We start from the raw sequence: 27,241 nt of genomic DNA on the forward strand, positions 1-27,241 counted from the left end.
GGGGACCTCCAGGTGGGGCTTCCTGATACACAGCGGAAGGCTGACAGAGCAGGAGGGCGTTCCTTGATCTTGCTCCGCGCCCTCGAGCCCCTGGAGCACCCTGCATCCCGGCTGGCTGGCAGGCCCTGCGTGGCACCCCCCAGCCCCGGGGCGAGACAGAGAAAGGGTCATCCCAGTGCTTCCCTTTGCCACTATTCGGGGCTATGCTCAGGGGAAGCCCGGGCGGCCACCATCACCACACACTCTAGACTCTCTCGTGGTTTTTTCAAGGGTGTGAAAAACATGTCCTCCAGCCCCCCTGCGATCTTGTCCAGGAGTTCTGTGCCCAGCCCCGGACACTGACCACTTTCGAGACAGTCCCTGGTGTACGGGTCAGGTCCCGTTTTGGCTTCCTCCGGGGGTTCTTCCTCAATCACCTGGATCTTCTCCCCCGTTTCTGCGGCGGGTGAGGCCACCTCCTCGTCCCCGGAGCTGACAATACGTGGCAGGGTGCTGTGGTAGCGGCCTTCCAGGGGGTAGTTGACGCTGTCGCCCCGACGCAGGGGTGTCCGGTGCCTCTCCAAAGCTGTGGGATAGCGGACGCCTGGGTCGCTGTACTGCTTGGTACGCTGCCATTGCTTCCTCAAATGGGTCCGGGAGCGGTGTTTGGCCCGCAGGGGAGATTCATCGAATTGGGGGTCGTGGCGGACAAAGGCGTTGAAGAGCGCGTCTGTTTTTTCATCGATGCTGTAGTCCCGGCGAGGGAAGGATTCTCGTGCGGGGAACATCTGCCCATACGGTGCCCAGAGCAATGGACTAGAAGGGAGAAGACCTCCAACGGCGCCAGCTGCTTCCTCCTCTTCCTCCTCCTCTTCCTCCTCTGCTTCTGGCTCCTGTCCCTCAAAGCTCTCAAAGATGGTGGCCTTGCGTCCAGCGCTGGTGAAGCAGAAACGTTTCTCCGAGGCCGTCTGGTCTTCTCCTACTCGGCCACTGGGGGCTTCAATGGAGGCATAGCCGCTATCCATCTGCAAGAGTTTACGGGTCCCGGCTTCCATCTCAACGCTGTCTTGCTTGGGTTTCGACAAGGACCTGTCCTCTCCGGCTTCAGCCTCATCGGCCAAGGAGGAGGAGAAACTGGGTAGCCCACCGCTGGAGGAAACGCTGTCCCCACCATCACTAGGTGCCGAGTCCTGGTCGTTGCCCTTCTCTGATGAAACACATTTTTCTAGCGATGCCCGTAAGCTCCAGATGTCATGATAAAGGGGGGTGGGTTGCTGTTCCAATGGCTCGGGTGGGGTGGGGCTGGGTGGTTCGGAAGACTCTAACCTACAGCAGAAAAAAAATACACTTTGCCTTTAACAATGATACAGTATTTCTTTCTTTGCACACCAGTGTGCAATAATAATGACCAGTGTGTCATACCTGCGCCAATTTGGACCAAGAAAAACCCTTGACTCCATGTTGAAAGGTACACTTTACTTAAAGCCAAGTGGAATACAATATAGCAAAGCCAGAACTGATGTTCGCGCGCCAGAGTTTCCCGGTTAACTTTCTCCCATCCAGTTCCTCCCCTCCATTCGTCCCTTTTTTGTCCAATTGTATTTGAATAACTTGTTTTGGGAAACAGTCTCTTCAATGGTGGACTGGTTTTGGTGAGCCATTGGATTCCATTTCCAGGGCTTTGACCTTGAGAGGGTGTCTCTGGAAGGTAAAATGTTTGCCTTTCCACCCACCCCATCTGGCTCCCTCTCCCCCATGGTTCATGGCAGACTGACAGATAGAAAATGTGAAGCTCAAGCGTATGATGGCAGTTCTGACATAGTGTTTCTCAACCTCAGCAACTTTGTGGACTTCAACTCCCAGAATTCCCCAGCCAGCAATAGGGATGCTGGCTGGGGAATTCTGGGGGTTGAAGTCCGCGCATCTTAACGTTGAAGGAGAGAGTGCAAAATGATTCTTGGCGCATCCTTTAAGTCAGTGACCACACATTGCTGAGACTTCTAAGAATTCCTTGAAAATTATGCTGAGCCCAGAACATTTTTCCATGAAACAATCCATGAAACGACCAACCAAATCTAGTGGATTTCTGCTCCTAGGAATCTATGCCGAGTTCCGTTCTCAGATGTTTGCACATCGTTTTCAAGGCGAGACCTCCAGGACCAGCAGCATCCACCGAGGCCAAAAAAGGCAAGATGGTGGTTGACTTGGCTTGCCAGAAGCTGGCTGGGAAGGTCACAAATGGCGATCACATGATGCTGCAACCATTGTATATTTATGCCGGTTGTCAAATGCCTGAATTTGGATCTCATGACTGTGGGGATGGGACGTTGGTGTACATGCAAGGACAGGTTTCAGTTAACTTTGAACGGTCGCTGAAAGAATGGTCGTAAGTTGAGGACTAGTTGGACCTCCTGAAAGTGAGGCGGTTGATGTAGCTGCAAAGATGCAATGGAAGAGACTAAGCTGGTGAGCTGCTCAAAGTGGCGCAGTGGTTAGAGTGCAGTACTGCAGGCTAATTTCTGCTGACTGCTGGCTGCCTGCACTTTGGCAGTTCGAATCTCACCAGGCTCCAGGTTGGCTCAGCCTTCCATCCTTCCGAGGTGGGTAAAATGAGGACCCAGGTTGTTGGGGGCAATGGGCTGACTCTGCTTAGACGGGGATGTAAAGCACTGTGAAGCCGTATATAAGTCTAACTGCTATTGCTATCATCTACCTATCTACCTATCGATCTCTATCTTCGGTCTATCTACAATCTCTTTTTCTCTCTTTCTCTCTCTCAAGAGCCCTGGTAGTGCAATGATTAGAATGCACTATTGCAAGCTAACTCTGCTCACTGCCAGGAGTTCGATCCTGACCGGCTCAAGGTTGGCTCAGCCTTCCATCCTTCCGAGGTGGGTAAAATGAGGACCCAGGTTGTTGGGGGCCATAGGTTGACTCTGTAAACTGCTTAGAGAGGGCTGTAAAAGCACTGTGGTGTATAAGTCTAAGTCATGGGTGTCAAACTTGATTTCATTGAGGGCTGCACCAGGGTTGTGTTTGGCCCTGGCCGGGGGCGGGGGGGAGGGTAGGTGTGGCCAGCTTGATGTCACTCATGTTGGGGGCACCGGTGGTGGGTTCCTCCCGGTTTGGCCAAGTTGGTAGTGGTGACGATATGACGTCACCGAACCAGTTCTGTTTGTTCGGGAGCTGGGCCCTCCCGCCCCTCCCCTGCGTTATTCTTACTTTTTATTTGGTCCCACCCGCAATCTATTCGCTGCCTCCCGAGTTCCAGCTGATCGGCTAGAAGAAAAAAACTGTTTAAACTCTTGCCGTGAGGCTTCAAAGGCCCGCCCTACAGCTGATCAGTGTTAAAAGGCAGTGTGGTGGTAGACCAGTGCGCTCAAAAAACAAATGGGTAGATCGATGCCTCCCAAAACAAATGGGTAGACCGGTACAGCTCTGCAAGCAGTTAAAAGCCTGGTAGACCAGTACCTCTGCTAAATCCTAAAGAATTGTCACATGACCATCAAACCATGCCCACAAAATAAGCCACGCCCACAGAACCGGTAGTAAAAAAATTTAGAACCCACCCCTGGGGGCACCTGCGGGGCCCCGAATCCTCTGCCAGTTGAAACAAGCTCCCGAGCTCCGTTTTCGGCTGCGACGGTTTCCTGCAACCTTTTTGCCAGCAAAAACGAAGCTGGCAAACGGGAGTGGGGAGGCCACCCGCGGCCTTTGCAAGCTCCGTTTTCAGCTGCGACAGCTTCCCGCAACCCTCTGCTACCAAAAATGGGAGCTCGGGAGGTCCGCCCACAGCCCGCGCAGGCTTCGTTTTTGCTGGCAGAGGCACTGCGGACCGGTCCTTTGCTGTTTCTAGGGCGGCCTGTGGGCCAGATCTAAGCACCCGTCGGGCCAGATCCGGCCCCCGGAGACTTGAGTTTGACACTTAAGTGCTGTTGCTATTGCTTCAGTGCAACATTGGACGATGAGAAAACTGGACAATAAGCGGATGGCCTGATCCAGTCTGTTTTCCCTTTCTTTGTTCATCTGGAAGTCCAGCTGTCATCCAGAGACAAACCGATTCGGCCTCCCTTTTAAGCGAAGAAGCGGGGGTGGGAAGCAAATAATTGCCTCCAAATCTATTTTTAAATGACGTGGTGATGGTGGTTGTTTTTTAAGAGTACATTAGCAAGGAAGAGGTAAAGCATCTGGTCACTACACGTTCATCCATTATTCAGGTTTTTATCCAAGAAACAAAACAATCTTAGCTTTCCAATCATAGCTCCCCGGGTCTAGCAGCTCAGCTGAGGGGAAAGAAACTCTGCGGTATGTAGCCGATTCGATCCAAGCATTTTCGGTTATTAAAAGAAAAAAAAAATTCAAAATTAGGCAACGGTGACGGGAAATAAAAGTCATTTGGCGAAGGTTTGAGAGAACTTGCTGCGGAAGAGAGAGACTGGTTTAAAATAGCTTCCCATTTAAGTCCATCTATTATTTAGGACAATGAAGGGGCTGAAATATTGTTTGATCTTTAAAAGATGGACCTCAGCAAACTCAACGTGCAGAGCGAAGGAAAAATTCCTGCCATCAGCACTTAAAAACTCACCGGCCGGAGCTGGTAGGCAGCCATTTTGTGAGGGCCCTCAAAACATGTTAAGACACCCCAACAGTCCAAGGCAGATAACCAAGGACTCGTACCCGTCCTTCAGCTTTTATTGATTCATTGGAAAATTCCCAATGTTGAATTCCACAAGAGTATTATCCCCTTCACCAAAAGGAGGTACAGACTGTCCTCAACTTATGGATACTCATGTAGCGAGCGACCGTTCCAAGTTACGATGGCACTGAAAAAAGTGACTTACAACCAGTCCTTGCTTTTACGACCATCGTAGCATTCCCCACAGCCATATGATCAGGTGCTTGGCAACTTTCTTTCTTTCTTTCTTTCTTTCTTTCTTTCTTTCTTTCTTTCTTTCTTTCTTTCTTTCTTTCTTTCTTTCTTTCTTTCTTTCTTTCTTTTCTTCCTTCCTTCCTTCCTTCCTTCCTTCCTTCCTTCCTTCCTTCCTTCCTTCTTCCTTCCTTCCTTCCTTTCTGTAGCTTACCACATGGTAAACATATTTAAAATGGGGTCATGTGATGACATTTGCATCCTTCCCAGCCAGTTTCCGACGAGCAAACTCAGTAAGGCCAGATTCGCTTAGTGACCAGGTGATTCATTTAACAACTGCAGTGATTCACTTAACCGTGCCAAAATGGCTGTAAACCTCACTTAACAACAACAACAGTCGCTCTATCTATTTTACTTATTACAGGTAGTCCTCGACTTGCAACCGTTCATTTTAGTGACCGTTCAAAGTTACACTACTGAAAAACGTGACTTATGACCGTTTTTTCACACTTACAACCGTTTTAGCATTCCCCATGATCATGATGATTTACATGTGAATGCTTGACAAGTGAACTCACATTTATGACGGTTGCAGTGTCCCAGGGGGTCATGGGCTCTCCTTCTGTGACCTTCTGACAAGCAAAGTCAATGGGAAAGCCAGATTCACTTAACAACGTGGTTACTAACTAATCAACTGCAGTGATTCGCTTAACAAACATGGCAAGAAAAGTCGTAAAATGGGACAAAACTCACTTAACAAATTTCTCACTTAACAACATAAATTTTGGGCTCAATTGTGGTCGTAAGTCGAGGGCTACCTTTATTTTATACACATCACTTAGCAACAGAAATTCTGGTCCCAAGTCAAGGACTTCCTACAACTTCCGTTCTCATTTTGTTTTTCCATTCCAGAGCTGCCGAAGGCTTCTCCATCGCGGCTCTTATTCTCTGGGCCCTCCATACACTCCACTCCACGCCAGCCCCCTTCCCACTTATCTACTGAAAAATACCTGCCGAGAGATAATGTTGGACTGGCCGGAGCAGGCAAGAACGGTCCAGCCACGGGCCGGAAAACCACATCGTCCGTCCGGGCAATATACTGGATAATGTCCGTCTGATGAGGATCGCGATCTTGGTCCATGCTTTCACTGGCGGCTCGTTGTCGCTGGAACTGGTGACGCTTGGGGGACCCTGAACAGAGGGAAGGAAGAGACGGGCGCTGAAGCGTAGGCAGGAGTCATGTTTTTCTGAAACTTGTTTCGGTATTTTTGGAAAAAAGAGGTGGGGAAAAAAACCTGTCCCCTCCTTATGAGAACCCCTGGAGTTGGAGTTTTTATTGATAAAGGAGAATATTTGTAGCTCGGGGTTGAAATGAGGGGTGCTTGGCGTTCTCTGACCATGGTGATATTTATGTAGATGTTTCCTGACCAAACTGGGTAACATCATCAGTGCTAGTAAGAGCAAACTCTACTCCATTTTAGTGCTGATGACGTTACCTAGTTGGGTCAGGAAACATCTGCAAGAAAATAACCAAGCTCAGAGAGCACCAAGGACCCCACAATCCTCCTCTTCCTTCTCCTCCACTCTTCAAACCCCTCTCCCTTCTAGCACTGATGATGTTACCTAGTTCGGTCAGGAAACGTCTGCCAGAAAACAACCAAGCTCAGAGAGCACCAAGGTCCCCACAGAGTTTTTATTCCTTCCGTTCAAGCACTGAAATATCTGACTCCGTTTGTCCCTGCAGTACGGGTACCAGGTGCAAGGTGCTCCTGTTCCATGTTTCAATTCAGGGACCAGCAATCTTTTGGACAGCATTATAGATAGTCCTCGACTTACAGCCGTTCGTTTAGTGACTGTTGAAAGTTACAACGGTAATGAAAAAAGTGACTTTTGACCATTTTTCATACTTACGACCAAAGATGGGATTCATATAATTTACCTACTGGTTCGCCGAGCACCGAAAATGTGAGCATGTACATGTGCCCAGCCTGCCACACATGCACTTTGCTTGCACGCACCTTCCGCACATGCGCCCAGCCTCAAAAACGTGCCTAAATAGGACAGCATAGAGCCTGGGCGGGTGATTTCCCCTACCAGTTCGCTCAAACTGGTCCGAACCGGCTGAATACAACCTCTGCTTACGACTGTTGCAGCAACCCATGGTCACATGATCAAAATTTGGACTACTAGGCAACTGGCATGTATTTATGACGGTTGCAAAGTCCCAGGGTCATGTGATCCCCTGTTGTGACCTTCTGACAAGCAAAATCAAGGCAGAAGTCAGATCCACTTAACGACCACATTTCTAACTTCACAACTGCAGGGATTCTCTTGACAACAGTGGCAGGAAAAGTCGTAAAATGTGGCAAACCTCACTTAACAACAAATCTCGGGTTCAACGGTAGTTGTAACTTGGGGTAAAGGTAAAGGTTCCCCTTGCATATATGTGCTAGTTGTTCCCGACTCTAGGGGGCGGTGCTCATCTCCGTTTCAAAGCCAAAGAGCCAGCACTGTCCGAAGACGTCTCCGTGGTCATGTGGCCAGCATGACTAACCACCAAAGGCGCACGGAATGCTGTTACCTTCCCACCAAAGGTGGCTCCTATTTTTCTCCTTGCATTTTTTACGTGCTTTCGAACTGCTAGGTTGGCAGAAGCTGGGACAAGTCACGGGAGCTCACCCCGTTACGCGGCACTCGGGATTCGAACCGCTGAACTGCCAACCTTTGGATCGACAAGCTCAGCGTCTTAGCCACTGAGCCACCGCGCCCCTGTTTGAGATACCCTGCATTCAATATTAGGACTCTGACTTGCAGACTTAGGGAGAGACACCCACCTCTCGTGTCCAGGCTGGATGCTCGCTGGCTGGTTTCCAGTTTCCACTTCTTGATTCTGAAATAGGGACTCGCTCCTTCCAGGCTAGCGTGACGGCGCAGGCGGGTCAGGAAATGAAGGACGGTGCCCTGGGGAGGTGCTGAGGTGGGCTCCTGTGGAGGAGCCATGGCGGTTCCTTTGGCGGCCTTGACTGCACTGCCAGACTGTGCGGATGGAGAAGAGGAAAGGGTTAGTCATGCCCAGCGCCGTATCCCATGGCAATGCAGGCAATCCTCAACTTACGATCACGATCGGGACCAACATTTCCGTTACTAACTAAGGCGGTCATTAAAGAGAGTTGCACACAATTTTACTACCTTTTTGTCAGTGTAACTTTGAGGAAATTCAAGCTTCGGAGTTTTCTTTCGTTGGGGGGGGAGTGTGTTACTTGGAACCCTGACACTTTTCTCGCCACGGTTGTTAAGGAAATCACCGCCATCGTTAAGCGAATGCGGCTTCACCCACCGACTTTGCTTGTCAGAAGCCATCTGGGAAGGTTACCAATGGCGATCACATGACCCCGGGTTTACCATCGTAAAAACAGGCCAGTTGACCGGTGCATTTGACAACCTTTCTTGTCACGGTTGTTAAGTGAGTCACAACAGTCGTTAAGTGAGTAACATGGTTGTTAAGTGAATCTGGCTTCCCCATTGACTTTGCTGGTCAGGAAGTCACCAAAAGTGACCTCCAGGACACTGCAACCGTCCTAAATACATGCCAGTTGCTAAGCAAAGTCTGAATTTTGATCATGTGACCGCGGAGATGCTAAAACGGTTATAAGTGTGCAAAACGTCACTTTTTTTCCAGTGCCGTTGTAACTTCGTAAGTCACTAAATGAATCATTGTAAGTCAAGGACCTGACTTATGCCCACAAATGGAGCCCAAAATTTTACGTTGCTAAGTGAGAAATTAGTTAAGTGGGTTTTTCCCCATGTTATGACCTTTCTTGCCACAGCTGTTAAGGGAATCCCTGCGGTCGTTAAATTAGTAACGTGGTTATTAAATGAATCTGGTTTCCCCATTGACTGTGCTTGTCAGAAGGTCGCAAACGGGGATCATGTGACCCCAGGACAAGGCAATCGTCATAAATACGAACCAATTGCCAAGCCCCTGAATTCTGATCACATCACCACGGGGATCTCGTAACTGTGAAAAATGGTCATAAGTCACTTTTTTCAGTGCCGTTCTTAACTGTGAGTGGTCATTAAATGAACTGATGTAAGTCGAGGACTACCTGGATATGCAATTCGTACGGCCAGCCTTTTGCACTGTATTAGGTTCACCTACCGCAACTCCCTCGCCCGAGTCAGAGGAAACGGAGGAAGCAGCTTCAACGCTGGAGTTAAAAGTGTCCCCTGGTAGCGTTGAACTCGAACACAGACCCCCATGGCTGGTCAGCGCCGTCTTTGGCAGGGGGCTTCCACTCGGCTGTTGAGAAGGACAAAGAGGAGGATGAGGAGGAGGAGGAAGATGGCCAAGCATAACCCAGTAACTATCAATCCAGCTTTTCAGCCATTTGCTGGGCAAAGTGTCTGCTAGCCTAACTCTCCATTGGAAACACGATAAAACTTATCTTAAGTATTTTCTTACGTAAAGCTCCTATTGGATGCAATTATATAGACAGGAAGTCCTCGACTTACAGCAGTTCATTTAGTAACCGTTGGAAGTTACGACGGCACTGAAAAATGTGACTTTCACATTTACAATCATTGCAGATCAAAATTCGGAGGCTTGGCAAACTGACTCGTTATTTATATCGGTTGCAGTGGGTTGGGGGTCCTGCGATCCCCTTCTGAGACCTTCCGAGAAGCAAAGTCAATGGGGAAGCCAGATTCACTTAACAACCATGTTGCTAACTTAACTTTTGCAGTGATTCACTTAACAACTGTGGCAAGAAAGGTCATAAAATGGGGCAAAATGTCTCTCTTAGCAACAAAGGTTTTGGGCTCCGTTGAGGACTACATATACATATGTATGTATGTATGTATGCATGCATGTATATATATATATGTATATGGGTATATATATGTATATGGATGTCTATGTATGTGTGTATATATATGTGTGTGTGTGTATGTGTATATATATGACAGGCTTCATTTCAGTTATGCAGAAGTTTCAGTTTCCTACTGAATTACAACATGCACATCTTCTATTTATAACAATTTATTACAGAGTGACTTTGGGTAGTGAGGTGGGCAGGATATAAATTTAATAAATAATAATAATTTATAAAGCTTCCTAAAGAACGTATTGTAGCCTACTTCCCCTGATATGTATTTGTGTGTATGTATAATTCTCATTCTCTCTCTCTCCCTCTCTCTCTCCCTCTCCCTCCCTCCCTCTCTCTCTCTCTCTCTCTCTCTCATTATCTGCATCATCTCTCTATCTGCTGAACCTACCATTATCTCTTTGTCTCTCTACCTATCTAGCATCCATCTGCCTAGCTACGTGCATGCCTACCAATCGGTCTAATTTATTAATGTAGCATACAGCTCTCTTGGCTACTTGTGTGAACATCTCACGTTGTGTGAATACTGCAATTGCTATGTATTAATCTGCGTTAAGTAATTTTAAGGTGTTCTTTGCAACCAGACAGTATTTTTAAAAGTAACCCATTACTCCTTTCTGTAAGATGCCTTGGAAAGCTTTTGCACTTTAAAGGCTGTCTGCAAAATGTTTTACATAAATTAAATAGAGCCTTGGTGGCGCAGCAGACTAAAGCACTGTTAAGTAACACCAGCTGCCTGCAATTTCTGCAAGTTCAAATCTCACCAGGCTCAAGGTTGACTCAGCCTTCCATCCTTTCGAGGTAGGTAAAATGAGGACCCGGTTTGTGGGGGCAATAAGCTGACTTTGTATAAAAAAAGAACACCGCTTTGGGGGGGGGGGGCAAAGCCCTACTAAGCAGGTATATACAAAAAGTATGAAGGCTATTGCTTAACGTATTGTAAGCCGCCCTGAGTCTCCGGAAAAGGGCGGCATATAAATCGAACCAATAAATAAATTAAATAAATAAATAAATTTAAACAAAAAGATTAGAATAGAAATCATGAAATAACTAACTAACCCACCTGCGATTTCCGCTACCGGTTTGGGCGAACCTGTCTGAACCGGCTGAATACCACCTACTGATCCCTCCCAGCCCGATTCGGTTCCACCCCCATACCCTGGAGGGATGAGGAGGGGCTCACGTGAAAGATGGCAAGGCTCGGCTTGGCAGGTGGGAGGCGGGGAGTCATCATGACGCTGTTCTCGTTGGCTTCGCACTCGTGGATGGTGATGATTTTAAGGGCAGCCGAGGGTGGCAGGGGCAGATGGCTGAGACGGGCGTTCTTCAAATGATGGAAATCACCTTCGGTCAGAGTGTACCTAACAGGAAAAGCAGAAAAAAACCCACAATGAAGCAGAAAGTCCGAAGACATCTTAACACATCCCATATTTTGCTTCTGGAGAAAAAAAAAAAAAAGAGTACAGGTAGTCCTTGACTTATGACCACGATTGAGCCCTAAACTTCCATTGCTAAGAAACACAGATGTGAAGTGAGTTTTGCCCCATTTGATGACCTTTATTGCCAGAGTTGTTAAACGAATCAAGTAGTCATTAAGCGAATCTGGCTTTCTCCGTTGGAAGCTATCTGGGTGTGAACTCGCAAAGCATCCATGGCCTGCTCTCGAGTTGCCATAGGCCAGGGGGGATGGGGAAACAGCACAGCAGCCAAATACAGATGCATATTCCATGCTTATCTCTCTCAAGGCTGTATCTCAGGGTTACCTACAGCAGCCGGAGGGGAGTGACCTCTACAACCCGCTCTGTTGGCAAATGTGATTGATGACACACCCTGGAGGGAGGGGGGAAACAGAGTCATAATTGGAGCGTAAATTATGTAGGGTCAGAGCTGGCTTCACTTGGGAATGTGCAGACATGAAGCTCCTAATAAATAACTGGATTTCTTTTGAAGCCTGGCTCTCACATGACCTCAGGACAGGGCAACTGTCATAAACACACGCCAGTTGCCAAGAGACTGCATTTTGATCATGTGATCATCTGGGGATATTGCAATGGTCGTAAGTGTGAAAAATGGTTATAAGTCACATTTTCAATGTGTTGCAACTACAGTCCTAGTCTCTCTTTTGACATAGAAGCTCATTGGCTGATTTTGTGCCAATCCCTCCCTCTCATTCCAAGAGCCAATCAGATATAATTGGGAAGGTGCTGGACCAAGAGCAGGGAGAGCCTAGTTCTAGTCCCTCCTTAGACAGAAGTTCATTGGCTGACTTTGGCCAATCTCTCCCTCTCAGTTCAAAAGCCAATCAGATATAGATCAGGGAGATCGGTTTCTAGTCCCCCCATCAGCCATAGAACCCACCCCGGTATAGGGTCTCCTGCTTCAGCAGGGGGTTGGACTAGAAGACCTCCAAGGCAGGGGTGAAATCTAAAATTTCTTGCTACCGGTTCTGTGGGCGTGGCTTAATTAGTGGGTGGGGCTTAGTGGTAAGGTGACTGGGAGGGCGTGGCTTGTTGGTCAGGTGGGCGTGGCCAAGTCAATGTCACTTCTTTGCCCTTTTTTAACCTACAAAACACAACACAACTGGCTCACCCATAATATAAAAGCAGCTGTGCTAGACCCAAAATGGCCCCTGCAACAAGCAGGAACCTCACACAGCCACAAAAAGCCCAAAAAACCAACTTTCACACTTTACACACACAAAATTCCACATACAGCTTTGTGAAATTTTGTGTGTTTGTGTAGTTAGAGTGAAACACTACAGAAACACACTAAATCTCAGAAAGCTGCAGAAATATTATTTTATTTTAATTTATTTATTTTTTTATATAAAAGCAGCTAAATTTAAAACTTCCTAAACTTTAAATGGCTAGGTCTAAAAAAAGAACAACTAAAAAAAACCCCAATTAACTATTTTTTTAAAGCTCCCAAAGGGGAAAAAAACTTACCCAATAGAACAGGGGTCTCCAACCTTGGCAACTTTAAGACTTGTAGACTTCAACTCCCAGAATTCCTCAGCCAGCTTTGCTTCGCTGGCTGAGGAATTCTGGGAGTTGAAGTCCACAACTCCCTGCCTGCTTGATTGCAGGCAGGGAGATTCAGTTGCTTGCTGATGCAATGGATTGCAGGGATTACAGCAAGGCGTTGCAACCAGCAGCTAAGGTAAGCAAGCTGAGGGGGGAAGCGGGAGGGATTTTTGCTACCGATTAGCAGGCAACTCAGCTGGGGTCGTCAGAGCTTGGATCGTCAGAGCCACTTAAAAGAAAAAAAGTTTTTTTCTTTTACATGGTTCTGGCGATCCAAGCTGAGTTGTTTAGCAGGCAACTCAGCTGGGATCGTCAGAGCTTGGCTCGTCAGAGACATTTAAAAGAGAAAAAAGGCTCTGATGATCGCGCGGCTCAGCTGGGCATGGGGGGTGGGGGCAGGGATTTTTGCTACCGGTTCTCCGAACTGCCCGCCGCCATCGCTGCCTACTCACCCGAGCCGGTCCAAACCAGGAGCATTTCACCCCTGCTCCAAGGACCCTTCCAACTCTGTTATTCTGTTATTCAGATGCAACACCACAGCTCCCCCTTCCTTCCCCCAGATGTGGAACCTCCAACTCCCAGCGCAGCCTCCTGGTTCCTGATCAAGCCTGGAGACTCACCTCCTTCCCTTCTCCTGCGTTTTCTTGCTCTGCTCAAACAGGGCAGCTTCGTTGAAAGACACCCGCCGCCCCATGGCACTGCCAGAAGACAGAAACCGCTCACTCTCGGCATCTCGATAGCTGGAGCTGGACATGCATTCTGGGTCATCCACTTTAATGGTGATGTCTAAGAGGAAGGGGAGGGGAAGAGTGGAGGTGTGAATATGTGGCGGCAGCAGCCTGCTTCTGTCCCTACAGGGAAACATGGGTAGTCCTCAATTTACAACCACAATGGAGCCCAAAATTTCCGTTGCTCAGTGAGACACTTACTGAATTTTGCCCCATTTTACGACCATTCTTGCCGCAGTTGTTGAGGGAATCATTGCAATTGTTAAGTTAGTAACCCGGTTGTTAAGCGAATCTGGGTTCCCCATTGACTTTGCTCGTCAGAAGGTCGCAAAAGGGAATCACATGACCCCGGGACACTGCAACCGTCATAAATATGAATCATTTGTCAAGCTTCCGAATTCTGATCACATAACAACCCTGAGAATGCCAGAACAAGTTGTAAGTGTGAAACGCAGTCATAGGTCACTTTTTTTTCAGTGCCACTTTGAACTGTCACGAAATGAAGGGTTGTAAATTGAGGACTACCTGTAAATTCTCAAGTTACACCAGGTTGCTTAGCAACCATTTGAAGTTAAAACTGACCAATCCGGGACTACTTATAAGAAGGATTCAAAGTTTCAGCAATTAGGGGCCCTTCTTCTAGTCACATGACCAAATTTTGGTCGCTTGGCAACCAGGCTGCATTTCCCGGGGTCATGTGACCACCTTTTACAATAGTTTTGCTGATAATCCGCCTTCACTTCTGGTTTTTAACCAAACCACCTCCATAGCGAACCATTTTACAACCGCGTTATTGGCTTTATGACTGCTGCAAAAAAAAAAAAAAAAAGGCCATAAAATCAGGCCTGTCAGATGAACGACTGATTTTATAACTCTCACAACTTATGACTGTGAAGGGGTTGGCTCCATTACCGTTGTAATTCGAGGACTACCTGTACGTGCCCAGAAAAGAGTTTGAATTCCCAGTTGCCTCAGTTTAAAAATAAGGAACACATCTGATACAATCGGAGTTAGTGGTGGAATTCAGTTGGTTCGGGCCGGTTCGGGAGAACCGGTAGTTAAATTGCCCCGCCCCTTCCAGGAGTCCACACGTGCCCCATTTTGGCTCCCAGATAAGTGCAGGGAGGCCTACTAGACCCAAAACAGGGCGCAGGGGGGAGCGGTGCGTCCCCCCCATGGCCCGTTTTTTCTCCCAGGGGGGATGCAGGAGGCCTGTCACACACCCTGGCCACACCCACCATGGCCACGCCCACCCAGCCAGTCATTAGGGTAGAGAACCGGTTGTTAAATTATTTGAATCCCACCACTGATCGGAACTGATGTTCTGGTTTGCTCGCAATCTGGAACATAGAGAACATTTGATTCAAAGTTCATCATTCCCCTTTGTGGGAGGTGTTGAAATAAAAAGGGCTTCCACCAACAGTGATTTAAAACAGATTCCTGATAGGAGCAGAGCGGGTTGGTCTTAATGTCCTCACCCTGTGCCGGCTGTGAGTCATCCAGATAGGTGGTGTTGGTTTTTTCTGGGTCATCGCTGGCTCTGAAAATAGGAAAAAGATGATATACTGTATTTTTTGGACTGTAAGACGCAATGGAGTATAAGACGCACCAAGATTTCGAAGAGGAAAATAAAGGGAAAAAAAAGTTTTTGGACTCCACATGTCCGGTTTTGGCCCTCCCCAGGCCCCAGGAGCACTCTGCAGGACTCCCAAACCCTCTGCATGCCCTGTTTTTGTGAAAAATGGGCTCGTTTCCTGCAAAAATGAGATGCGCAGAGGGTTTGAGAGGCCTGCGGACTGCTCCTGGGGACTGGGGAGGCAAAAACACAACGCGTGCGGGGTTTGGGAGGTTTTTGGCCCGTTTTTGGCCTCCCAAATCCCCATCGCATTGCATTTTTGCCCTCCCCAGCCCCCAGGACCAGTTTGGAGGCCTCCCAAACCCTCTGTGTGCTCCCTTTTTGTGAAAAATGGGCCAGTTTTTGGCAAAAATGGGATGAGCAGAGCGGGGTTTCGGGAGGACAAAAATGGCTGTATAAAACGCACCAACATTTCCATCCTCTTTTAGAGGGGAAAAAAGTGCATCTTATACTCCAAAAAGTATGGTACGTAGATATTATAAACACAGGCACAAATCTGTCCCGGTTTGAGCATCTCAAGATAAGCATCCAAATATAGATAGTCCTCAATTTACGACCACAATTGAGCCCTACATTTCTTTTTGCTAAGTGAGACCTTTGTTAAGCCAGTCTGCCCCATTTTACAATCTTTCTTGCCACAGTTGTTAAATGAATCGCCGCACTTGTTAAGGTAGTAACACGGTTGTGAAGTGAATCTGGCTTCCCCATTGACTTAGTTTGTCGGAAGGTCGCAAAAGGGAATCACATGACCCCGGGACACTGCAACTGTCATAACTATGAGTCAGTTTGCCGCAACAGTTGTTAAGCGTGCAATACGATCATAAATCACTTTTTCTACTGCCGTTGTAACTTTGAATCGTCACTGAACGAACTGTTGTAAGTTGAGAACTACCTGTAGTTGCTGACTAAACCCACCATGGGCGTTAAGTGAATCCATTGTTCACTATGGATTGTTTTTTGTTTTGTTTTTTGCCAGAAACTAGAATTGAACACTGGTTTCTGGCAAACATGTTGTAAATTGCAGTCATGTGATTATGGGATGCTGCAAACAATATATGAGGGTCAGTTGCCAAGCACTCAAAGTATGGTCATGTGACTGTGGCTGTCAGCAGTTCAAATCCAGGTTGTAAGCAGTTTTTTTAGGATCTGCTGTAACATCGAATGGTCGCTAAGTGAGCTGTCATAAGTCAAGGACTACCTATATTTAGCACCACCCTCTTTCATTTTTTTCCTTCAACCTGAGAGTGAGGGACTGGTCCAGAATCTCCCTCAAATTTCTATGGCTGAAGAGGGGCTAGAACCTGAGTCTCCGCCCCCCCCCCCCGTTGCCCAGCCCCTTCCCCACTAGACCTGATTGGTTCCTGAGCAGAGAGGGAGGGACTGATCTAAAATCAGCCAATGAACTGCTGTGGCTGAGTGGGGAGTAGAACACCAAGTCTCCTTCCTCCTAGTGCTGCCCCTTCCCCATTAGACCTGATTGGCTCCTGAGCAGACAGGGAGGGACTGATTTAAAATCAGCCAATGAACTGCTGTGGCTGAGTGAGGCGTAGAACTCCAGTCTCCTCCCTCCTAGTGCCGCTCCTCCCCCAATAGATCTGATTGGCTGTTGGGTTGAAAGGGAGGGACAGGCCTACATTCAGCCAATGAGCTTCCACGGGGCTTAGAACCCAAGTCTCCCCACTCTTAATCCAGACCTTCTCCAATCAGAAACTTGGAAATAATGTTAATTTATCATGAGAGCCAGTTTGGTGTAATTAGGATGCAAGTTGTTGGACTAGAAACCAGGGGATCTGAGTTCCAGTCCTCCCTTAGGCATAGAGGTTGGTTGGGTGACTTCAGGCCAATTTCTCTCTCTTAGCCCAACCCATTTCACAGGATTGTGATTGTGGGGAAGAACAGAATATCAGAGAACTCTGCTACACTTGAATGGCTCTTGGGCTGAGAGGGAGGGACTGGTCCAAAGTCAGCCAATGAGCTTTTGCAGCTGAGAGGAAGACCTAGATCAGTGATGGCTAACCTTTTTGCTATTGCGTGTCAAAAGCGGGCGTGGGGGGGGGGTTGCATGCGCGTGTGCCCACACCCATAATTCAATGCGCCCCCCCACGCATGCACGTATGGCCTCCCCCCACTTTTGGCATGTGATGGCACGGTGGGCCCGGTAGGTCCATTTTTCGCCCTCCCCAGGCTCCAGAGCCTTTCTAGGAGCCTGGGGAAGGCGAAAACAGCCTTCCCCCCACCTCCCCAGAGGCCCTCTGGAGGCTTGGAAACATCCCATTTCCCAACTTCCAGTGGGCCCGGAAGGCCTGAAAATCAGCTGACCAACACGCACATGCGTGCTGGACTGTGGTAGGGCAACGCTTGCGTGCCATAGGTTCGCCATCACGGATCTAGATCCTGCGTCTCCCCTCTCCTAGTCCAGCCTCTTCCCTGTTATATATGATTGGCTCTCGGGCTGAAACGGAGAGACTGGTCAGCCAATGAGCATCCATGGCTGAGTGGGGAGTAGAACCTGGGTCTCTAAAGCATATGATTGGCTCTTGTGCTGAGAGGGAGGGACAATATACAGATGCTGCCTGGAGGTGATGAAAATGAATGAATGAATGAACAGGAAGGAAGGAAGGAAGGAAGGAAGGAAGGAAGGAAGGAAGGAAGGAAGGAAAGAAGGGAAGGAAAGAAGGGAAGGAAGGAAGGAAGGAAGGAAGGAAAGGAAGGAAGGAAGGAAAGAAGGTAAGGAAGGAAGGAAGGAAGGAAGGAAAGGAAGGAAGGAAGGAAGGAAAGAAGGAAAGGAAGGAAGGAAGGAAGGAAGGAAAGAAGGGAAGGAAGGAAGGAAGGAAAGAAGGGAAGGAAGGAAGGAAGGAAGGAAAGGAAGGAAGGAAGGAAGGAAAGAAGGAAAGGAAGGAAGGAAGGAAGGAAAGAAGGAAAGGAAGGAAGGAAGGAAGGAAGGAAGGAAAGAAGGGAAGGAAGGAAGGAAGGAAGGAAAGGAAGGAAGGAAAGAAAGAAGGTAAGGAAGGAAGGAAGGAAGGAAGGAAAGGAAGGAAGGAAGGAAGGAAGGAAGGAAGGAAGGAAGGAAGGAAGGAAGGAAGGAAGGAAATTTTAATAGTTTTAGGGCAGGATATTTTTTCACCCTCTCCCTTCCGGCTCTGTTTGGTTGCAATTCCCAAAATCGTTAGTCAGCATGGCTGCAGATTCTTGCTGTGTTGCTCTCAATACATCAGAATGGCCCCTACCTAGAGAAGGCCCCCTCCCAGCCAGTCATTTAAAAAATGATCTATATGCTACCTACCCCAAACGGACCCGCCCCATGCCACCGGATCCCCCAGCCTTCCATTCCCATCCATACCTGGAGTGCCTTTGGTCTGTTTCGCAGCAGCGCCGGCAGACGATCAGGACGCCAAAGAGCAGCACCAGGGTGCCCCCGATAAAGATCGAAAGAAGCACAAGAAGTAGCACATAACCGTCCTGGGGGCTCACTTCGCCAGGCACCGTCTGGAAGATATGGGAGGGAAGGGAAGGGGACAAGAAAAAGAGAAGCAGAAATAAATCCATTATTGTTGTTTTTTAAACTTCTCTTTGCAAAACTCATACTGTTTGTCCAAAAGCGGATTGTATTTCGAAGTGACTGGAAGGCTTGTAAAAGTTTTGTAAGGTTCTGCAATAGGGGTGGGTTCTAAATTTTTTTACTACCGGTTCTGTGGGCGTGGCTTATTTTGTGGGTGTAGCTTGATGGTCATGTGACAATTCTTTAGGATTTAGCAGAGGTACTGGTCTACCAGGCTTTTAACTGCTTGAAGAGCTGTACCGGTCTACCCATTTATTTTTGTAGGCACTGGTCTACTCATGTATTTTTGCAGGCACCGGTCTACTCATTTGTTTTTGGAGGCACCGGTCTACCACCACACTGCCTTTTAATACTGATCAGCTGTAGGGCGGCCCTTTGAAGCCCCGTGGCAAGAGTTTAAACAGTTTTTTTCCCTCTAGCCATCAGCTGGGACTCAGGAGGCAGCAATAGATTGGGGGTGGGGCCAAATAAAAGTTAAGAATAACACGGGGGAGCACGGGGGGGTGCAGAACCAGTTCGGTGACATCATATCGTCACCGCTACTGGCTCGGGAGAACCGGGCCGAACCGGGAGGAACCCACCACTGTTCTGCAACATACAGACATCCCCAACGTACGACCACAATTGAGCCCAACATTTCTGTTGCTAAGGTTAAGTGAATTTTGCTCCATTTTGCAGCCTTTCTTGCCACAATTGTTAAGTGAGTCACTGCGGTTCTTAAGTTAGTAACACGATTGTTAAGTGAATCGCTTGAAGGTTTGTGGACTTCAACTCCCAGAATTCCTCAGCCAGGATGTGAAGTCCACATATCTTAAAGCATCCTGGCTGGGGAATTCTGGGAATTGAAGTCCACACAGCTTCAAACTGTCAAGTTTGAGAAATACTGCTCTACAGGTAGTCCTTGACTTCCGACCACAACTGAGCGCAGAATTTACATTGCTAAGCGAGACATTTTTAAAGTGAGTTTGGTGACTTCTCTTGCCTCGTTTGTTACGTGAATCACTGACGTTATTAAATTAGTAACACGGTTGTTAAGTGAATCTGGCTTCCCCATTGACTTTGCTTGTCAGAAGGTTGCAAAAGGCGATCACGTGACCCCCCCAGGATACTGCAACCGTCATAAATATGAATCAGTTGCCAAGTGGTGTTGTTCTAAAGTAAAGTGTATAAATAACACTCTCTGCAACATAATGCAATCTTTGGGAGCTGGACTTCAGCTCCCATCATTCCTCAGCTTAAATGGAGGTCTCAGAGTCGCATGGAAATTTGGGGAAACTGCACATAGGTGCCGGGGACTAAGGTTTTTGCCCTCCCCAGGCCCCAGGAGCACTCTGCAGGCCTCCCAAACCCTGTTTTTATGAAACTAAGGACTAAGATGCTTTAAAGTTTGTGGGTGGGGACAATTAGTAAAAAAATATGTGGGGGAGCATCAGAAAGAAAAGGTAATCACATCAATGAACGCTAGAAAGGTGGATTACAGCTAGTCCTCGACTTACGACAATTGTGCCCAAAATTTTCATGGCTAAGCAAGGCAGTTGTTAAGTGAGCTTTGTCCCATTTTAGGACTTATTTGCCACAGTTGCTAAGCAAAGAACTGCCGTTGTCACGTGGATCATGCAGCCGTTAAGCGAATCTGGCTTGCCTCATTGACTTCGCTTAAGCCAGCTGGGAAGGTTATTACAAAGGGTGATTGGGTGACCCTGCAAATGTTAATTTATTTATTACCGTATGTCAGTTGCCAAGTGCCCAAATTTTGAGCATGTGTCTATGAGGGATACTGCAACAGTCGCAAATGTGAAAACTAGTCACAAGTCACTTTTTTCAGTTCCGCTATAACTTTGAATGGTCACTAAACGAATGGTTGTAAATCAAGGGCTATTTGTGTAACTCTTTTCCCCCAAACAGTTGGTTTGCAACAGTCTAGGATAGCATTTTTTCAACTTTGGCAACTTTAAGATGTTTGGACTTCAACTCCCACAATTGGGAGTTGAAGTCCAAACATTGCTAAAATTGAAAAAAAACACTATTTTAGGTCATATGATGTTTAAAACAGAGTCGCCCTTTGTTCAGTCTCCATCCGAACAAGCATTGTTTCCAAGCATGAAACATTTTCCCTCTTTAATTTTGGGCTCTTCCGCCAAAATCCAAAGAGAAGGAGCCTTTTCTAATCCAGAAATGTTGGAAAGGGAAATATTTTGACCTCACCTTTCCCAGGTCCCAATGCCCAACTTGTGATCCTGCTAGCCAGGTTTCCAAAATCCCCAGCAGAAGCCAAGTCAAATACTCAGCTATCAAAGGCTAAGATAAAATATTCCCCCATGGGAGCATCATCTGTTTAAGCTTGGCAATCAACTAGTCCTCAGCAGGTGCAGGAATATTGAACTACGTAAGACACTAAACCTGGCCTCTCCAATTCACACTTGTGTCTCTTCTGAAACGACTTCCCAGAGAAAAAAGACAGACTAGTTCCACCTTTAGCAGAAACGCAAATGCCTGCAGCACAGTGGTGAAATCCATTTTTTTTACTACCGGTTCTGTGGGCGTGGCTTGGTGGGCGTGGCCAGGTAAGGATACTGCAAAATCTCCATTCCCACCCCCCTCCTGGGGAAAGGATATTGCAAAATCTCCATTCCTTCCCCACTCTGGGGCCAGCCAGAGGTGGCATTTGCCGATTCTCCGAACTACTCAAAATTTCCGCTACCGGTTCTCCAGAACCTGTCAGAACCGCTGAATTTCACCCCTGCTGCAGCATCTTAAATGCTCACACAACTTTCAGGTTTTACCAGATCAAGACCTAAGTCTGGCAAAAACGTAAGCAATACAGGTAATCCTCGATTTACGACAGTTCATTTAGTGACCAAACTTTTACAACAGCACTGGAAAAAAAAACAGGTGACTTATGACCATTTTTCACACTTCGTGATTCCCCAGGGTCACGGAATCAAAATTCCGATGTAACTGACTCGCATGTATGACGGTTGCTACTGGTCTGGAATCATGCGAGTTCCCCCCTTTTGGGACCGTCTGACAAGCAAAGTCAATGGGGGAAACCAAGATTCACACTTCACAACCGTATTGAAGAACAAGTGTTGATTCACTTAAAACGTGGCGAGAACGTTCGTAAAAATGGGGGCGAACTCACTTAACAAATTTTGGCCTCAATTGCGGTCGTAAGTGGAGGACTACCTGTAATCACTCGTCGAAGTCCTTCCATGTATCACAAGGGACAAAGAGGCACGGTTCTCTTCCTCCCCATTGGATAAACTGAGCGTGGCAGTTGCCAAGAGATAAGGGAGTTTTTCGGTGTTGGGAAAGGCTAGCCCACTCTGTGGGAGGGGAGACAGCTGACGGCTGAGTCCGTAGGCAGCTGTCTTGTTGGGCTCTCTGGCCTGGCCACTTGTCAGCTGCCATGTTGGCTCAGCAATTCAGAATCTCAAGACATTCTGGCGCTTCTTTTATTCTGCCCAGAGCAGGGTCTGTCTCCAGACCCCTCTAACCACGATCCTTTTGGAAAAAAGGGAGATTTGTCAGAAGTGGGGCCAGGATTTTCAGTGTGCAAAGCAAGTGTCCGATTATTTAGGTTTCCCCCACTGAGCGTCTCATCTCCAGCAAAGTTCTGCTGTGCAATTTGGGCCTTTGTGTATGTGGGTGGGAAAGGGGGGAGGGGTATGTGCAGAGGCGGCATTCAGCCGGTTTGGACTGGTTCGCCCGAACCGGTAGCGTCCCCTGCCTCGGCTCTATGCCGTCTTATTTAGACATGTTTTTGAGGCCAGGCGCACGGGCGGAAGGCGTGCGCGCAAGCAAAGCGCGTGCACGGAAGGTTGTGCGCATGTGAGGAAGTGGCATGCTCACATATGCAAACCGGTAAGGGAAAGTCAGTGAATACCAACCCTGGTAACCCTGGATAACAGCTGAACAAGTTTCTTCAGCCTTGCCCTCGGACAGCTGACCCTAAGCCCTGTAACCCCCTTCCTTGTCCTCAAATCTGCTGAACCTAGAAGCATGACTTAAGACAGCTATTGGGGTCCTTGGTGGTCTCCCACACAGCTGGCTGTTTTCTTGTAGACATTTCATGACCCAACTAGGTAACGTCATGAGTGCTAGAAGGGAGTGGAGGAGGGCTGTGGGGTCCCTGGTGCTCTCTGAGCTTCGTTGTTTTCTTGCAGGTATTTCATGACCCAACTATGTAACATCATCAGTACTAGGAGGATATAGCTCCATGCTCAGAGAGCAACAAGGAGCCCACAGTTCAGCCCTGAGCTACAAATATTCTCAAGCTATTAGTACTTAAGCCAACTCTGGGACCACAGAGCTGTCCGCCCCCCCGCCCCCCGATGTCTTTTATATTTAGGCAATGAAATCTCCAATCTGCCCTGCCCAATCACAGATATCATAATCCTCCAGTGCCCCCCTGAACCCCCAAATGTTATACAAGGCCAGGCCGCCTCGCGCCTTCCAGAAGTTTTCAACTCCCATCAACCTCCTCCAGGATGGCCAAGAACAAAAGTCAAATTGGAGAAGAGCGGCAGCGAGGGGAAAAAAAAAACCCGCTCGGTGCATGCTCAGAGGAGCTGCGATATTGTTTTAATGAAAGCATTTCCCTGCAATATCTGTCACAATGGGGAGGATGAGGAGACAAACACGTGTCTAGTGGAAGACTTCCAACATACATGAGCATGCATGCAGACAAACACATTTTGCCAAACTTGCTAGTAACGGGCTTCTCATCTCCTGAGTCGGCCTCCAAACAGAAGCAATAGGGGAGGGGGGGCAACATTGGAAGAGCAGGAGAGAGCATGCACCCCCTCCCAAAAAGGACCCCATTCTCCACCCAGGCCTGGCCTCTGCATACTCACCGTCACGCCTTCAGTTGTCGTATTTGCCCATGAAGTAAACGCATCGCTCATTGTTTGTGGCCAGAGTAGCTGGGCATATAAATCAAAACTAGTAGTTGGGTTTTTTTAAAAAACAGACTCAGGAAAATGAAGAAGAGTGAAAAGCAGATGTATATACATCAATCCAAGCAGGCTGAAGAGAAGAAGGAGGAACAACAACAACGGGACTGCAGTCTTTTTCTCCTCTTTTCTTTTTTTTTCGCTCCCTCTCTCCCGCAGCTCTTATCCCTGCTTCTCGTTTCGTTCTTTCTTGCAGCTCACATGTTTGAGGGGGAAGAGAGTCACCATGGCTTGCTCACAGCATCTTCGCGTCCCTCGTCTTCCGGTGATGCCCGAGGAGATGGACCAAGCGTCTCGTCTCTCCTCTCCTCTCTTTTTCTCCGTGGCTGGATTTCTTTCCTGGCAGCACCAGATTCGGCTGGGAAAGGAGAGAGAAAGGGCTGTCGGTGGTGATGGGAGAAGGAAGGAGGAGGTTTCGTTCTGGTTGGTTGGTTTTAAGAGAAAGATGGAGAACGGGGAGATAAGAAGAAGGAGGAGGCGAGAAGGGAAAGATCGGGGACCAAAACAGGTAGAGGTGAGGAGAGCATCTGTTTTCTCTGAGGTTTGGGGTTTTTTTTTTCCTCCCTTGCACTTTCTGATTCTGCTTTTCCCCCTCCCTGCTTTGCAACAGCTACCTAGGAGCTGAAGGCATCCAAGCAGGCGTGAAGAGCCACAGAAACCCTTCCCTTGCCTCTCCCTTCGGCCTTCTTTCGGATATACAGCCCGGCTGAGGAACCCGCTGAAACTCAGCCGCTGCCACCCACTCGGCCAGCCGCCCCGCAGAATGGAAATGAACTCATCCTCCACTCCTCATCATCGCTTTTAAAAATGCAACCCAAAACGCCACCAGCTCAGCGGCCTTCCAAAGCCCACACGTGTGAGGGGTGACTCACAGGAACCCACCAGCCGAGAGAGAATGAGCAAGAGGAGGACGGGGTGGCAGTGGAGATGCCGTAGAGAGGGACACGCTGGGCTCAGCCAAGCTGCAGTGACAAGGATGGACCGGCCAGGCCTGGGCTGCTACCCCCATCCCCCCCACCCCCGGGAGAAGGGAGAAAATGAAATTTTAAAAAATTAAACCAGTGCAAGGCACTGCTTGAAACAGGTGGTGGATTCTAAGCTTCCCTTCCTTTTCTCCTCTGGCTTCCAGTGTATTCACTCTATGGTGGATGGCTGGAGCATCTCCTCCAGGAGTGGAGCCCTGCTCCCCTCTTCTCTGCCGGCTAGGCATTATGGGAAATGCAGTCCAACACATCTGGAGTTGAGGAAGGGTGCTAGCATTGGTTTATCAACATCTGAAAAGAGGCTTAAACACAAAAGGCTGCAGAGGGATTATAATTTATCCGGTCCATTTGCAACAGCAATAGGCAAATATGTTTTAAAAATCTCCCCCCCCCCCTGCAAGATTTCCCTGGGTTTGCTTCCAAGAAAATGCTTCCAAGCTTCCTTTGGTAAGGAAGCTAGTGGCAGCCCTTTCATTTGTTTAGCCGCCTAGGCTACGAAGGGTTATATAGTCCATAGTGAATACGATACCTTTGTATTTTGGTTTAAGAAAAGTTTATTTGGGTAAAAATTCAGCCACGAGGCCAGCTCCTGCAAATCTATCTTAGGAAGGGACACACACCACCATTGCTTGACTGTAGTGTTGGTTTAGATTGGCAAATTTAATTATTTTCCTTTTTAAGAAGGGTTTTACCTTCACTAGTGATGCATCCATGTGCAGAATGTTATAGGTTATCAGTCCCATAGAACCATCCCTACAAATTAAATAGAAACTAAACCACCTTAAACTGAATTGCACGATTGAGCTTAGATAGTCAAGGGGAGAGTTATTTAAATCCCCATCCTTCGCCTGAATGGTTACATAGTCTTTCTCTGGGGGAATAACCAAAGCAGCCTGCAAAAATATTAATGGTTCAAATGCAGAAGACTTGACGGCTGGGGCTGGACTGGATGATCTCAAGAGGCCCCTCCCCATTCAGGGATTCTACGCAAGGCCATTGCACAGGAGTAAGCTTTATTTTATTTATTTAAATTTTATCCGCTTGGCACACACACTCTGCCAATTCCAGCCCCAGGACAGCTGCCGCCCACAACAGCTGCAATTTTGACCCCAGATTGCCCTCCCCACAATCCCATCCCTGCCCGAGGGAGGGACGGAGGGAGGGAGGGAATATAGAAACCCGATCGTGGCTGGTGTGTGTTGTAAGACTCGGAGCCCGATCGGTGCATTAACTTCATTTCCTACCTACACCGAAGCGTCCATTCACTTTTTTACAAAAAAATAAAAAATAAAATCCCTAACCCAGCCCAGAAAACGACCAATCCCCTCCAAGCCCAAGCCTGATCCAAAAAGTCCTCAAGCCGTTCGCTAAAGCTTTCCCGGACCGATCGATGTTTTTAAACGTTTTGGCGATGGGGAAGGGAATCCGCTGTTAGGGATCCCAGTCTCAGCAAACCCCCCCTCCCCTCCACCCCAACCCCTCCTTCGCCTTTCCACCCCCGCCACCACTGGCATCGCCTGGAACAGGTTAACCTCGCCGATTGGATTATTCGTATTATTTATTCATCGGTTTCATCGCCTCCTCCTCCTCCTCCTCCTCGGAAGAGGGACCCCCCTCCCCGAGATGCAATTTTAACACACAGTGGACTCGCCTAACTGGATCCCGTGGAGGGATCGAAGGAGATCGCAAGGTAGAAAACTTGGATAGGTTTATAAAATAAGAGGGGATCGTACACCCCTCCGCCCCACGATGATCCCATCCGACAGGAGGAGAAGGGGAGAAAAGCAAGCGGAGGGAGCCGGAGAGAAGGAAATCTCCTTTCGCCCAATCCATTTCCAAATTATATACACATATACCGCCTCCCCCCGCCCCAATTCCAGCCACACCATTTCACAGAAGCGCCAGATCTCTCTCTCTCTTTCTCCACCTACCCCCCCCCTCCACGAAACAAACAAGCAAAGGAAATACAAGAAAAGCACCTTAAAAGAAGAAGAAAAAATCCAACAACGAGGAGGAAACCCCCCCATCCCCATATTCCCTCTCTCACCCACCCCGACTCCCCGATTCCATTGGGGTGGATTTCTTAATGGCAAGAAATCCTGGGTTGTTTTTTTTTCCCCCTCCCTATTTTTGTTTTTTTTTTTTAAAGGAAGGAAAATGACAGATCTCCCCCCCCACCCTTCCCCAAAAAGGAGAGCAGAGAAAAGCAGCAAAATAGAAAGAAGGGAGAATGATCGGGTTTGCAAGAATCGGGTTTGGACATCCAAATCAACCCCCCCCACCCCAACTTTAATAATAATTTTATTTCCAATTTCCAATTTATAAAATAAAATAAAATAATAATATAATATAATAAAAAGACAAGATACAGGAAAGGGAAGAGGGGAAAAAAAATAATAATGACTCACCGAATTCGTGGATCCCTGCGCGATCCAAAAGCGAAGCGGCGGAGGTTGCAATTTATTTTAATTTTTTTTTAATGTCTTGGGGAAGGAAGTCCCCCTTTCCGTCTCTCTTGAACACCTTAATTTTGATTTAAGAGGGGCCGAGGATTTATGAATGAACAGGGACCCACCCACTTTAGAACGCGGAGGGGGGGCCACGTGACCACACTTTCATACAACAGCT

General features: G+C 47.9%; 1 protein-coding gene across 2 annotated transcripts; it reads right to left on the minus strand.

Moving 5' to 3' along the window:
* Positions 1–55: 55 nt before the first annotated feature.
* Positions 56–27,241, minus strand: CBARP (CACN subunit beta associated regulatory protein). 2 transcript variants are annotated; one of them, XM_034422666.3, is made up of 10 exons: positions 27,022–27,241; positions 23,532–23,988; positions 18,457–18,602; positions 14,959–15,020; positions 13,373–13,538; positions 10,913–11,090; positions 9,006–9,146; positions 7,681–7,882; positions 5,857–6,037; positions 56–1,305 (listed from the first exon to the last, which is right to left on the minus strand). In XM_034422666.3, exons 2-10 carry the CDS (start codon positions 23,580–23,582, stop codon positions 192–194), a joined length of 2,241 nt encoding a protein of 746 aa, XP_034278557.2. In that variant the 5' UTR covers positions 23,583–23,988; positions 27,022–27,241; the 3' UTR covers positions 56–191. The 2 variants fall into 2 exon arrangements, with proteins under 2 accessions (XP_034278557.2, XP_087730063.1); XM_087873937.1 differs by lacking the exon at positions 27,022–27,241 and having other exon boundaries at positions 23,532–24,050.

The sequence above is a fragment of the Pantherophis guttatus genome, chromosome 1 (assembly GCF_059756535.1).
Source record: "Pantherophis guttatus breed Tessera chromosome 1, ASM5975653v1, whole genome shotgun sequence".
Taxonomy (NCBI): domain Eukaryota; kingdom Metazoa; phylum Chordata; class Lepidosauria; order Squamata; family Colubridae; genus Pantherophis; species Pantherophis guttatus.

What these genes read in the sequence shown, in the direction of transcription:
- CBARP (XM_034422666.3), bottom strand. Translation starts at nt 23,582, where the DNA reads ATGAGCGATGCGTTTACTTCATGGGCAAATACGACAACTGAAGGCGTG. An exon ending in ACTCGGGCGAGGGAGTTGCG is followed by an intron (nt 7,883 to 9,005) that starts GTAGGTGAACCT and finishes CCATCCGCACAG; the next exon opens with TCTGGCAGTGCAGTCAAGGC. An exon ending in ATCCAGCCTGGACACGAGAG is followed by an intron (nt 6,038 to 7,680) that starts GTGGGTGTCTCT and finishes CCCTCTGTTCAG; the next exon opens with GGTCCCCCAAGCGTCACCAG.